At 40.4% G+C, this 15,105-nt stretch overlaps 1 protein-coding gene across 4 annotated transcripts in view; it reads left to right on the top strand.

The window, feature by feature from the left end:
• Positions 1 to 3,229, top strand: part of LOC111979342 (disks large-associated protein 1-like) — a 141,320-nt gene extending 138,091 nt beyond the window's left edge. For 3 of the 4 annotated variants that reach the window (XM_024009810.2, XM_024009809.1, XM_070448870.1), the window contains exon 12: positions 1,305 to 3,229. In XM_024009810.2, the coding sequence (XP_023865578.1) occupies positions 1,305 to 1,520 (216 nt within the window). In that variant the 3' untranslated portion in view covers positions 1,521 to 3,229. Of the gene's footprint in view, positions 1 to 1,082 lie in introns of all 4 variants that reach the window. The other variant, XM_024009811.2, reaches the window with a different exon arrangement.
• Positions 3,230 to 15,105: the final 11,876 nt, after the last annotated feature.

Below are 15,105 nucleotides of genomic sequence, written 5' to 3'. Positions count from 1 at the left end.
CTGAGTGATGGCCTGCATCTGATGGTCAGTCTGAGGGGAGGGAGAGAGCAGCAGTGAGGCTGCCTCTCACCCGAATCACTGTCCCTCTGCTGTCCCTCCTTCCACTGACAAAAGGGGACTCGGTCTTTCAGTTGATGGCAAAACTCAAGTGGCACTGCATTATTTCAGCCTCATGGACCAATTCATGTTACCCCTATGTCCAGAGAAAGTGAAATATTCCTGGATATTAAAAAAGACACAAGCCGCTAATAATAACAATGCAAGCTTATGGGAACACTTTGCTAGAGGCTACTCCTTTAATGCAGTGGCAGTGCTGTTTGTAGCGTAAGTGGAAGTAGGGAGAACGTGCATTTTAAGTGTTGACATTGCTGAATAACAACTTAAACATGAGCTTGCTCATAAAAACAGCAGCTCTTTGCTGTATTCGTTGAGTCTCATGTTTTTAAACCATTTGAAATCTCACAGTATCGATTTTGCTGTGCGATCGAGTCTTCTTTTAACAGTCTATGGTTTGATGAAACTGTGCAGACACAGTGATCTGAGCTATCTGATTGGCCAGTGGTAGGCCTATAGTTGCACTTGATTTGCTCTCTGGGCCTGCTGGGTAGGTGGCGTTCTCCCTTCAGACACATGAAATGGTTATGTGCACCTACCGCCAACAGCATGAAAAAATAAATAAAAATAGGAACGAAAGGCTTTATCGTTGGGGTTTTTACAGAAATGTTTGGTGCTCTACTAGGAATACCTTGGAGATCGACCGGTTGGTGACCACTGGTCTAGATGGTGAGGGTTTATGAGATGTACCGCATACCTTTAAGTGCTTCACATGGCGTGAATCACACATTACAACTTATACGCCATCAATAGTTCTATACACCATCATATTCATTCAGTTTTATACACAATCCTTTAACACAGTGAAACACATCACACCCAAAAGTTGAATGTTGCCATTTCCTGTCATTTGTTGTATTAGCGACTGTAGAGATGTTGTTACTGTACAGTATCATGGCTGTTGCATTTTATACTATTGATTTCCTGACCGCTTCTCCATGTTTTTGTTCTGTTGTTCTTGTCGACAGTGAGCTGATTTTGAGAAGTCATTCCATCTGGCACGCACCACGGGGCCTGACCTCGCTGGGCCACCGTACCTCATGCAGTCAGTCGCCCCCCCCGCTGCTGCGTCGTGTGTGGTTGTCTATCTGTAGCGCTAGCCGTGTGCTGCTATAGGTGTACTAATGCTGTCTACGCTCCTGTCCCCCCTCCCCCCGAGGGCTAACTGACTATTTGTCATCCCTGTTCAGGAGAGACGGATCCCCCCTCCTGTGCCAAAGAAACCCCCAAAAGGTCACCCTCCCCTGGCCCGTGATAGGTCCCTGGAGAGCTCAGAGAAGCAGCGGCTGGATGCGCGAAAGCGCTTGATGGCCGCCAAGCGAGCTGCGTCGGTACGGCAGAACTCAGCCACCGAGAGTGCAGACAGCATCGAGATCTATATCCCCGAGGCCCAGACCAGGCTATGAGCTCCGCGGCAGGCACACCTTCACCACTACCCACACAGACAGATTCACTTACATCTCACACACCACTAGATCACACACACAGGTAAACGCACACATAAGCTTTTAACAGTATGGTTCCTGTGAGCACACAGACCCACACAGATTTTGTAATATAACCACACTAACTCTTTTCTCTGTAGTGGGAAGAGAAATGCCAACAGTATAGTTGTTTCTTTTACATATTCTTGTCTCTCTCACAAATTTGATCCTGGTCTTGTTTCCATCTATGTAACATAGATCCTCGCTTGAAGATGACTCCTTCGTGATCCTTCTTTTAAAAAGTGTATCACTTTTACCCACACCTGTGTAACATACACCATGATCTTGTGAACTGTATAGCATTCTTAATCAATGTAGACACCTGTTGATATCCTAAAAGAAAGCAAATAAGTATGTTTGAGTATTTGGTTTCTTTAGCTATTTTTACTTTTACCTAAGCATGGGCCAAACAGAATCCCTTGCTTGATGTCCCATTCAACCTTCTCAATAGTTTTTTCTTTGATTGTAACATAATTGGCAAACGAACAGGGTATATTATGCTTAAGCAATATTCATTTGAAATCAGATCAAGTAAATGTGTAAAACAACTGAACACTTTGGTTTTGAAGTCCCATCTGTAAAGATCAGAGATTTTAGATAAAAAGGATGCCTTCTTTTCTGTAGCCAATTCTATTGGTTTTGTCTGCTGATGCTGTCTATTCTAAAGACATAGTTGCTTATTCTAGAGAATCACTATCTGTTTAAACATTTTAATCATTAATGGTACAAGGACAACTAGAGACACTTTTCTTTGATACATGTACTTAATTGACTCATCCTGGGGATTTCCCTTCTGTAAAGTCAGACAGGTGTCTAGTGTAGATTTGTATGACAAGTGAGGATCTTTGTGGTGATAAGCAACCCAATATGAAATACCCTAAAAACATAGAGAGGGACACTTAAAAACATCTCTGGGATGCAAGTTGTTTAATTTCTTAACAATGTCTTTCCAGTAGCAAGTTCAGTGGCTTAATTTTATTAGTAAACAGTTTCTTGGTATGTTAGTTCAATCCCAAATGGACTCCTGGAAGGCCATGTGACTGTGGTTGAGCAGGCTTAGCTCTGTTATTTCTCAGGAAGAGATGGAAATTCAGTCTGTCAAATCAGGGTCTCCTAGTGTGTGTGTGTGTGTGTGTGTGTGTGTGTGTGTGTGTGTGTGTGTGTGTGTGTGTGTGTGTGTGTGTGTGTGTGTGTGTGTGTGTGTGTGTGTGTGTGTGTGTGTGTGTCCATCAGTGTTTAGAGGTGAGTTTGTGTGTGGTTCTCTTAAAGTGCTTCCTAATTTCCTTGTTTGATATGTTGGCCTGTCTTCAATACGGTCAAGTAGCCTCATGAACATACTGTACATAGTCAAAACAACACTTGTACTTGAAAATAGCCATGTGTGTGTTTGTACAGAAATTATACATGAGGATGTTCCTGTAAGCATGCAGACAATATTAGAAATACAAAATCTATACCTAATTTATACTTGTATTAGTTTATTTATTTAACTATATTTATTGATGATTTAGTTTTTTTACTGTTTGGATTCTGTTTTAGTGGTCTGTCATGCTACTCTGATCTTATGTTGTATTGTATAGAGATTATATGTGCATACATATGAACACAGAATAAAATAATTATCTACTCTGTTCCCGGTCTTGACCATGTATTCATTTGCACTGACTGGTTCTATTTTTCAGTCAGCCTGATGTTATTTTTATGTCTTGACCAATCAGTGCCGCTGATTTTATTTTTTTATTTGATTTATTAGGATCCCCTTTAGCCGACCCCAATGGCGACTGCTAGTGTTACTGGGGTCCGACACAAAACTAAAAAGATATTATGAAATACTTTACAATTTACATACATTTAAAAACATTAACATGTAGTGTGTGTGTGCATCTATCATTCACACTTACAGTGCATTYGTAAAGTATTCAGTTACGTTAAAGCCTTATTCTAAAATCGATTAAATAGTTTCCCCCCCTCAAATCTACGCACAATGACCCGTAATGACAAAGAAAAAACTGGTTTTTAGAAATGTTAGCTAATTTATAAAAAATTAACAAATATCACAAGTATTTAGACCCTTTACTCAGTATATTGTTGAAGCACCTTTGGCAGCGATTATGGCCTCAAGTCTTCTTGGGTATGACGCTACAAGCTTGACACACCTGTATTTGGGGAGTTTCTCCCATTCTTCTCTGCAGATCCTCTGAAGCTCTGTCAGGTTGGATGGGGAGCATCGCTGCACAGCTATTTTCAGGTATCTCCAGAGATGTTCAATCAGGTTCAAGTCCGGGCTCTCGCTGGGCCACTCAAGGACATTCAGAGACTCGTCCCGAAGCCACTCCGGCCTTGTCTGGCTGTGTGCTTAGGATCGTTGTCCTGTTGGGAGGTAAACCTTCACCCCAGTCTGAGGTCCTGAGCACTCTGAAGAAGGTATTCATCAAGGATCCCTTTGTGCTTTGCTCCGTTCACCTTTCCCTCGATCCTGACTAGTCACTCAGTCCATGCCACTGAAATACATCCCCACAGCATGATGCTGCCGCCACCATGCTTCGCCGTAGGGATGGTGCCAGGTTTCCTCCAGACGTGACGCTTGTCATTCAGGCCGAAGCGTTCAATCTTGGTTTCATCAGACCAGAGAATCTTTGTTTCTTATGGTCTGAGAGTCGTTTAGGTGCCTTTTGGCAAACTCCAAGCGTGTTGTCATGTGCCTTTTACTGAGGAGTGGCTTCCGTCTGGCCACTCTACCATAAAAGCCTGATTGGTGGAGTCCAGCAGAGATGGTTGTCCTTCTGGAAGGTTCTCCCATCTCCACAGAGGAACTCTGTAGCTCTGTCAGAGTGGTCATTGGGTTCTTGGTCACCTCCCTGACCAAGGCCCTTCTCCCCCGATTGCTCAGTTTGGCTGGGCGGCCAGCTCTAGGTAAAGTCTTGGTGGTTCCAAACGTCTTCCATTTAAGAATGATGCAGGCGACTGTGTTCTTGGGGACCTTCAATGCTGCAGAAATGTTTTGGTACCCTTCCCCAGATCTGTGGCTTGACACAAACCTGTCTCGGAGCGCTAATGACAATTTATTCGACCCCATGGCTTAGTTTTTGCTCTGTCATACATTGTCAACTGTGGGACCTTATATAGACAGGTGTGTGCCTTTCCAAATTATGTTCAATCAATTGAATTCAATTTTGACCCATTCCCAGTGGGTCAGAAGTTTACATACACTCAATTAGTATTTGGTAGCATTGCCTTTAAATTGTTTAACTTGGGTCAAACGTTTCAGGTAGCCTTCCACAAGCTTCCCACAATAAGTTGGGTGAATTTTGGCCCATTCCTCCTGACAGAGCTGGTGTAACTGAGTCAGGTTTGTAGGCCTCCTTGCTCGCACACACTTGTTCAGTTCTGCCCACAAATTTTCAAAGGGATTGAGGTCAGGGCTTTGTGATAGCCACTCAAATACCTTGACTTTGTTGTCCTTAACCTTTCTGAACCACCCATCCCGGATCCGGGATAATTGTCATCAGCAACGCTGAATAGCATAGCATAGCATAGCGCCACAGTGAAATAATATTACTAGAAAATATTCATATTCATGAAATCACAAGTGCAATATTGCAAAACACAGCTTAGCCTTTTGTTAATCCACCTGTCGTCTCAGATTTAGAAATTATGCTTTACAGCGAAAGCAATACAAGTGTTTGTGTAAGTTTATCGATCACTCGACAAAATATTAAGTACACTTAGCATCAGGTAACTTGGTCACGAAAATCAGAAAAGCAATCAAATTAATCGTTTACCTTTGATGATCTTCGGATGTTTTCACTCACGAGACTCCCAGTTAGACAACAAATGTTCCTTTTGTTCCATAAAGATATTTTTATATCCAAATACCTCCGTTCGTTTCGCTGAGAAATTCACAGGAAAAAGCGTTCACGACAACGCAGACAAACATTCCAGATAATATCCATAATGTCCACAGAAACACGTCAAACGTTTTTCATAATCAATCCTCAGGTTGTTTTTCAAATATCTATTCGATAATATATCAACCGGGACTGTTGGTTTTTCACTAGGACCGGGAGTAACAATGACCTTTCTCTGTTGCGCACAACTCACTCTGAGAGCCCCCACCTATCAACTTACGCAATGTGATCGTTCTCGCTCATTTTTCTAAATAAAAGCCTGAAACTATGTCTTAAGGCTGTTGACACCTTAGGGAAGCCATAGAAAAAGGAATCTGGTTGATATCCCTTTAAATGGGTAATAGGGATGCATAASAACAGAGAGGTTTCAAAAACAGAGGCACTTCCTGATTGGATTTTCCTCAGGTTTTAGCCTGCAATATCAGTTCTGTTAAACTCACAGACAGAATTTTGACAGTTTTGGAAACTTTAGAGTGTTTTCTATCCTAATCTGACAATTATATGCATATTCTAGTTTCGGGGGCTGAGAAATAGGCAGTTTCAAATGGGTTTGTTTTTTAGCCAAAAATTAAAATACTGCCCCCTACACTTAAGAAGTTTTAAGCCTTTTGGAACTTTGGAAGTATGCTTGGGGTCATTGTCCTTTTGGAAGACCCATTTGCAACCAAGCTTTAACTTCCTGACTGATGTCTTGAGATGTTGCTTCAATATATCCACATAATTAAATTCCTCATGATGCCATCTATTTTGTGAAGTGCACCAGTCCCTCCTGCAGCAAAGCACCCCCACAACATGATGCTGACATCCCCGTGCTTCACGGTTGGGATGGTGTTCTTCGGCTTGCAAGCATCCCCCTTTTTCMTTCAAACATAACGATGGTCATTATGTCCAAACAGATATATTTTTGTTTCATCAAACCAGAGGACATTTCTCCAAAAAGTATGATCTTGTCCCCATGTGCAGTTGCAAACCGTAGTCTGGATTTTTTATGGCGGTTTTTGAGTAGTGTCTTCTTCCTTGCTGAGCGGCTTTCAGGTTATGTCGATATAGGACTCCTTTTACTGTGGATATAGATACTTTTGAACCTGTTTCCTCCAGTATCTTCACAAGGTCCTTTGCTGTTGTTCTGGGATTGATTCGCACTTTTCGCACCAAAGTATGTCCTTCTCTAGGAGACAGAACGCGTCTCCTTCCTGAGCGGTATGACGGCTGCGTGGTCCCATGGTGTTTGTACTTGCGTACTATTGTTTGTACAGATGAACGTGGTACCTTCAGGCATTTGGAAATAGCTCCCAAGGACGAACCAGACTTGTGGAGGTCTACCATTTTTTTTGAGGTCTTGGCTGATTTCTTATTGATTTTCCCATGATGTCAAGCAAAAAGGCACTGAGTTTGAAGGTAAGCCTTGAAATACATCCACAGGTACACCGGCAATTGACTCAAATTATTTCAATTAGCCTATCAGAAGCTTCTAAAGCCATGACATAATTTTCCGGAATTTTCCAAGCTGTTTAATGGCACAGTCAACTTAGTGTATGTAAACTTCTGACCGACTGGAATTGTGATACAGTGAATTATAAGTGAAATAATCTGTCTGTAAACAATTGTTGGAAAAATGACTTGTGTCATGCACAAAGTAGATGTCCTAACTGACTTGCCAAAACTATAGATTGTTAACAAGGAATATGTGGAGTGGTTGAAAAACTAGTTTTAATTACTCTGACCTAAGTGTATGTAAACTTCCGACTTCAACCGTATGTAAATAAGGTATTTCTGTTTTTTGTTTTTATATGTTTACAAAAATGTCATAACTGTTTTTGCTTTGTCGTTATCGGGTTGTGTGTGTAGATTCAGCAAAACATGTATTTAATTTGTTTTAGAATAAGGCTGTAACGTAACACATTGTGGAAAAAGTCAAAGGGTCTGAATACTTTCCGAATGCACTGTACATGTCAGTGCATACACACAACAAGTAGGTCACATGAGGGAGAGTTATTGTGCCATGAGGTGTTGCTTTATTTGTTTTTTGAAAACAGGTTTGCTGTTCACTTGCGCTATATGACATGTAAAGGAGTTCCATGCACTCATGTCCCTGTAGAATACTGTATGTTTCCTTGAATTTGTTCTGGACCTGGGGACTGTGAAAAGACCCCTGGTGGCATGTCTGGTGGGGTATGTGTGTTTGTCAGTGCTGTGTGTAAGTTGACWATGCAAACATTTTGGAATTTCCAACACATTCATATTTCTTATAAAATCAAGAAGTGATGCAGTCAGTCTTTCCTCAACTCTTTGCCAAGAGAGACTGGCATGCATCGTATTAGTATTAGCCCTCTGATTACAATGAAGAGCAAGACGTGCGGCTCTGTTCTGGGCCAGCTGCTGCTTAACTAGGTCTTTGCAGCACTTGCTTTGTGGAGTGTTGTGTCAGAAAAGCAGAGCATCTCTTTATTACAGACAGACCTCTCCCCATCTTTATTACCATTGAATCTGTATGTTTTGACCATGACAGTTTACAATCAAAGTTAACATCAAGTAATTTAGTCTTCTCAACTTGTTCAACAGCCACACCATTCATTACCAGAATCAGTGGAGGTCTAGAATTTAGGGAATGATTTGAACCAAATACAATGCTCCTAGTTTTAGAGATGTTCAGGACCAGTTTATTACTGGCCACCCATTCCTAAACAGACTGCAACTCTTTGTTAAGGGTTTCAGTGACTTCATTAGCTGTGGTTGTTGACGCATATATGGTTGAATCATCAGCATACATGGACACACATGATTTGTTTCATGCCAGTGGCAGGTCATTGGTAAACATAGAAAAGAGTAGAGGGCTGCCCTGCAGTACACCACACTTTACATGTCTGACATTAGAGAAGCTTCCATTAAAGAAAACCCTTTGAGTTCAATTAGATAACTCTGCATCCACGATATGGAAGAGTTTGAAAAGCCATAGCACAAGGTTTCTCAACAAAAGGTTATGGTCAATAATATCAAAGGCTGCACTGAAATCTAACAGTACAGCTCCCACAATCTTATCAATTTCTTTTAACCAATCATCAGTGATTTGAGAGAGATCGGTGAAATTGTTTACTGGTCCAAAAACAACTCCCTTATCTATAGGCATGCTGAAAGTATGTTGTTAATTTTTTTACAGAGAAATAGCATTGTATTTGGTCAAACATTTTGTTCAACAGTTTGCAAAGAGCTGATAGGTCTGCTGTTAGAACCAGTGAAGGCCACTTTACCACTCTTGGGTAGCGGAATGACTTTGGCTTCCCTCCAGGTCTGAGGACCAAGACTTTCCTCTAGGCTCAGATGAAAGATATGACAGATAGGAGTGGCCATAGAGTCAGCTTCCATCCTCAATAGCTTCCCACCTAAGTTGTCAATGCCAGGAGGTTATTGATCGATAATAACAATTTTTCCATCTCCCCCACACTAACTTTACAAAATTCAAATGCTTTTCCTTTCTTTTTATTTTGTTGCATGAGCATGATGGCTCACTGTTCATTGTTGGCATTTCCTGCCTAAGCTTGTCCACTTTGCCAGTGAAGGAATCATTCAAATAATTGGGAACATCAAATGGTTTTATGATGAATATTCCATCTGATTCTATGAAAGATGGAGTTGAATGTGTCTTTGTGCCCATAACTTCATTTAAAGTAGGCCTACTCCGAAGGTTTTTTCTGATGTGTTTTGAGCWATTTTTCTTCAATGTGATGCCTCACCATTAATGATCCACTCCTTGACCAAAAATAACAGCATTATATCTGCAATATTGGGACATAAATAAATTAAACATATTGTATAATTAAAAGATGCCCAAAATGTAGATGTACAAAGGAGGAGAAGCTACAGTACTCTTGAAATGGTTAACCCGTGTTTAATACCTGCACATTATGATAATATCCTTGTTGACCACCAGGCGTCCTCAATGGCCAGAAAACATTACAGAATGTTCAGATAAAATAAATGTATTGCATAGAACAGACACAGACCTACTTTACTTCTAAGAGTGTATATAACAGAAAAAGGTTATTCGTTTTCCCCATAGGAGAGCGCTTTTTGTTTCCAGGTAGAACCCTTTGGTGGTGAAAAAGGTTATACAACATTTTAGTGGTGAAAGGGTTCCACATATAACATTTTATTAGTGAAAGGTTTTCACCCCCCCCCCCCCCAGAAGGTTCTCAAATGGGAACAATTGATGGTTTGAGGTAGGACCTACTTTTCGTTAAGTGTAGGTTAAAAATGGTCAGCTCTACACATTAGATTTCTATCTGCAACTTTATTAGGAGCACCCCACTGATGGCATACTACATTTCAATTTAAGTTACTCCATTTAAAGGAAGTATGCATCAAAACTATGTTCGTGTAAAAGTTAAATTCCATTGTTTGTCAATAATTCATATTCAGATATGCATAGGAACATATAATTTACCTGTCAAGATAGGGTAGAGCAGATGGGTGAAATTTCACATCAGGGATCAACTTTTCACCTTTATTTTGGGGGGTTAAAATAACCCTGTGCCATCTTAAATGATGTTGGTCCCTCCTTGCTATTTGATTACATCCGATGATACCACATTGTAGTTTATTATCAAGATCATGCTGATAATCCCATGACATTTGGTTGAAATATTAATTAACTTTCCTGTTTCCATTTGAACAAGGAGGAGGATGAACCGAGGATATGGGGAAAATAATCTAACATTATTTTGATCTGGATTTAAACCTGCCCCAGGGCAATCTGATACTCAAGAGTGTTGGGCCTGGTCCATCCCTAGATGGGAGACCAGATGCTGCTGGAAGTACATGGTATTGGATGGCCAGTAGGGGGCACTTATCGCTCTACACCCAAACGCCCCAGGCAGTACTGAGAACTCTGTACAGATCCTCTGCTAAAAACTCTAACCCGACACTAATCCCAATTGAGTTAACCCCAGTGTCCCGGCTAGATTCTCAACCTGGCTTCTATATTGTGTCTAATTCCCAGTTATTTGGCTAATTGGCTAATTGAAACTCTTTACTCTACCTTCAACTTTTCTTCAGGTTATTGCTTTAGCCTAGATTGTGTCAATTTACATGCAGGTAAGTAAAATGATAGGTGATAATACTATTAAAACAATTTGCTCAAGATTCTATCAAATAATATAGCCAATGCAAAATGTATTTATTTGTAGAGCGCATTTCCCACACAAAATGTGCTTAACACACCACCTATCTATGGCAAAACATAATCATATTCAAAATCAAAAGTCAGTTTGAAAAGGAAAGTCTTAAATGATAAAGAATGCAATTAAGGCTATCCCTTTGACATATGCAGGTGAGACAAGACACGAGCCATAGAACTGCAGGGTATTTTTGTCCCATGCAGCAGCGCATATTTCCTTCCATGTCACTCTTGATTCCAACTAATCAACTTAAATTGTAGGCCTATGTGTTTATTTTGCCTGGATGTCTGTCTGTCTGACGCTATGAGCTCTGACGCTTTGGGAGAGAAACGGTAAATGGCCACCTACAGGTTAACACGGGTCACCAGATTGCCACCCTGAAACCCAATATGGATGTATCATGTACAGAATGGTTAGCCATATGTTGGGCTAGTTATTCACTTATCATTTAATCCCACTTGACTAAACTGCTATTTTGGCTACTTAGAAAACAGACCGAAAGATTAGATGTTGTAAACGAGACCAAACCAGACAGGAAGCACCAGGTTTCCTGCGTTGTATTAAAATGTGTATGACGCTAGAATATCCCTACCCTAATCTCTCTGCGTGAAACAGCCTTAACCGCCCAGGGCTCCGGTCAGAGACTTTCAGATTAGTGCTAAAAATCTATCAGGCCAAGGAATAGTGAATCAATAATCTTCCTTAATGTCTTTGAGATATATAAATATATAGATATGATTTACTTAAGCAATTGTAATGTTAATATGTTGTCGACTGAAGAGGGGTATATGGGTGGAGGGAAGAGAGAAGAGAGACATTGGGAGCTTTGATTAGTGGTGTCATTCATTTTGCTACCTGTTGAAGTGCGCTGATTAAATGTTTAATAATTGTTTGAGTCATAGGCTAATCATCAGACTTGTTGGAAATGAGCAAAGTAATGATAATTTACACTACATCATAAACACAAGACTCTGCTCTGCATTGTGTGCATATAAACCTTCAAACATTTTGTTAACAAGTTATGGATGCTGCACTTGGTGAGCAGAGAACGCCTAAATAGTGTGTCGGTGGAAAATTAGAAGACAATATCTCAAACAATACATTAGTTTAAGAACTTCGTTTGCATTCATTCCTATCAATGACTCAAGTCTCTCCAGACCCCATGAGCACCGTTCTAATTTGTCTTGCAATCTGGAGAGCGAGCGCCCCGCGCGCTATTTCAGTTGCCACGGCGCATGTGGTGGGATTCCCAGGGAATCACCAGTGTTTCGGCAGCTTGCTTATCCACCTCGCGCTGACACTCTGACCTCCTCAATCAGTCCATGAAAACGCATGGTTGTGGTAGTCAATGGCACTTTACCAGCAAGCTTTTCAGGTACCAGGTCACTAAAAATGTGAGATAAAAAGAAAAGCGTGCGAGCAGAATAAAAGCAATTTAATGGCACAAGGCTGGACGTGCGACTATGGTGCAGGGCTGACTCCAGCACCACAGGATATGCTGGTTACATTGGGTAACCTGTGAGTCTTAATATTTTGATTTCTGTCATCATTCGTTCTGTGTGGACGCGATATGGTAAATTGCACTACCTATGAMTGCATTAGTTACAGGTGCTATTATTAATGATTAGGCCCATAGGCTAGTGTTCACCTGAAAACGTACATACTCGGCATAAATGTTTATAGCACATTTTCTTAACCCAAAAAATACCTTGTCACTTGATACTCTGTTTACATGTGCGCTCCAAAGCACGTGTAAACTTGCATAGCAAGGTGTAACATTTATTTAATCGTTTTGTATCTGTTTAAACCATTTAGTTTGCATTTTTGTCTTGCATCTCTATAAAATATTTTGGACACTCAAGATGGATTTCTGTGATGATTACGGCCACCTTTTGCACTGGGCTTTTCACTTTCTAAGAAAGAGATTTTCCATATCCATGTGTTTTAAGCACAGCAGACACCAAGTAGGCTATATGTTAATGTATCACTTGATTAGTGAGCGTAAAGCTACTTTGAAAAATCTACAATTAAACTATAGGCGTAGGCTATTGAGTCCTGGAATCATGCATCACTGGCCCTCCCTCACCGTGAATTGTAATACACCATGACCTTCGTAAAACATCTAATTTATAATGTTCACCATTATACCGTCTGTTGAAGCGACCCAAGTGTTGCTGTTCCCATGCCGGCGCTCGCTTTGCAGCGTCCGCTGGTACTGAGATACAGTATGTCACACTGGTGAATTGATCGTGTGACGTTGACAGTCACGGTCCTGTCTGCGAGCAATTTGTAAATTAACGACCAGTCAGCACTCAGGCACCAGTCTGGTGCAATAAACAATCATGCAAACCTGTGGATCTATTGCATGTAAACATGAACATATAATTTAAGCCATGAATCAAGCAAATGGGTTTATTATCAGATTCATAGCATACTTTCCAATTCCAAAATATATTTAAAAGGTCTAGGATAGGTGGAAATATATTATATTATGTTATATTAGCTCTTCTAACATAAACGTAGGCCTATTATAAGAAAAMCAAAATGCGCATGCAAGGTGCAAAGCAGCATCAGCACTCATTATTATGGGACGTGTTGCATTGACTGGCTCACCGCGCAAGTGGCGTTATTCCCACGGCCTGTGCCTCCAATGCCTCATGTTGTAGCTTGCGGCGAGCCTACAGTTAAAGACTTGTTTTCTCCTTCGACTAACAAAGTGACCCCCTCCATCTTAATATGAATGGGAGTGAATGGGAGTTTCGTAGACTCCGACCAGTCAACATTTCAGGTACCTGCGTAAACGCCCTCTGACGCGCACTGTGAGGGCACATTACCTTTACTCTGACACCAGTTTCCCCATAATAAAACCATACTTTCTGTCGTCAGTGTGTCGGTCTCTTTACTGGTGAATTTATTTATGTTCATGGAACCACTTAGGCTAAAGGACTTTTATTATGGTGCTGAACACCTGAAGGGTTTAAGTCGAGTTTTCTTACCATACTATGGACTATTTGGTATCGCATTCATAGAATGTTGGGCACATTTTTACGCACATTCAGAACTCGTTTTGAATACGACTATATGAAATGTTAATTGATATAAGCCAATGTAACTCAGCAATATTGTCTTAACTTCTAGCTTTATCCTTATTTTACACAATTCTGCAGTCTAGAAAAAACGAACAATAGCTAAATTAAAAAGGCAAACATCGAAAACATAATTTTGGCACACAAATAAACCTCCCTTAAAATTCTAAACTAGGGTGAAGAAGGATAATGGGACATCATATAAACTGGGACAGCTTAATCCCGAGGCATTTATATCTTGGTCTGACAAGAGAAAATCAAACCTATTGTTACTAAGTCCTTGCAGAGAAACTACATGATCAAAATCACATTGGTGTGACATCATAGAGAGGGGCAGAGCAAGCTTCAAACAGAAAGCTCATCCCCTGAAGCACATGGTAAAATCAGTGACATCGTTTTTTTCTGTTTTGATGTTAAGGTTATACAACTAATAAATAATGCACTGTGCCAAATTGGGATGTAAATGTAGATACTATGTATTGGTGTTTGAAAATGTATTTAGCAACCATTTTTGTTCCCCACCCCCACCGTAGGTTAGGCAAGGCTCTGGTTCTTGTAATACTATATCCTGTACGTGTTTTCTTGTAGTACTGTTATTGGAGTGAATTCAGAAAAAGTGGGACACTTTTTACATTTACGTCTCGTGTAACCTCTTCAGACATCTATCCAACATATTAGCCCAACACATGATACAAATCGTCAGATATTTCCTAATCAGACAATTTATATAATTGTCATTGGGGTACAATTATGTCTATAATAATAGTGGTTGCAAGATAGAATCCCCGAGCTGACAAGGTAAAAATCTGTCGTTCTGCCCCCTGAACAAGGCAGTTAACCCACTGTTCAGGGGCCGTCATTGTAAATAAGAATTTGTTCTTAACTGACTTGCCTAGTTAAATAAAGTTTAAATTAAAAAATACTCCAGCACACATGGTTTCAAGACAACCAGAAAGACTACTTTTCGATAAAGGCAGGTGAATTCAACCTTTAATGTGAAAACTGAAACAAAAATGTCAATGAGATTATTAAAATGATGCAAGTTGATTTTGAACATTTTGCTAGCCTGATATTTTGTGGCTGCTTTTGATATTAATAGGCTACCCCGCCAATATTTCACTAAGCCTTCAGGTAGGCTACCTGTTGCAATATAAGTGTTGCACTATAAGTGCATCCTTATCTTTGATTGAGATCAAACAAAATGAATAACTTATTTGGAGCATTGCCTGCAATATAGGATACATTTCAACTCTGCACTAGACAGATGATCATCCCACAGATCAACCCTCATTGAGATGATCACCACTAGGTTTCATTAAAATCAACAGGTATGATGCAG

Source organism: Salvelinus sp. IW2-2015, linkage group LG19, assembly GCF_002910315.2.
Source record: "Salvelinus sp. IW2-2015 linkage group LG19, ASM291031v2, whole genome shotgun sequence".
In the NCBI taxonomy this organism is placed as follows: domain Eukaryota; kingdom Metazoa; phylum Chordata; class Actinopteri; order Salmoniformes; family Salmonidae; genus Salvelinus; species Salvelinus sp. IW2-2015.
Note: the sequence above shows the minus strand (reverse complement) of the source record. Positions and strands in the feature narration are given on the sequence as shown.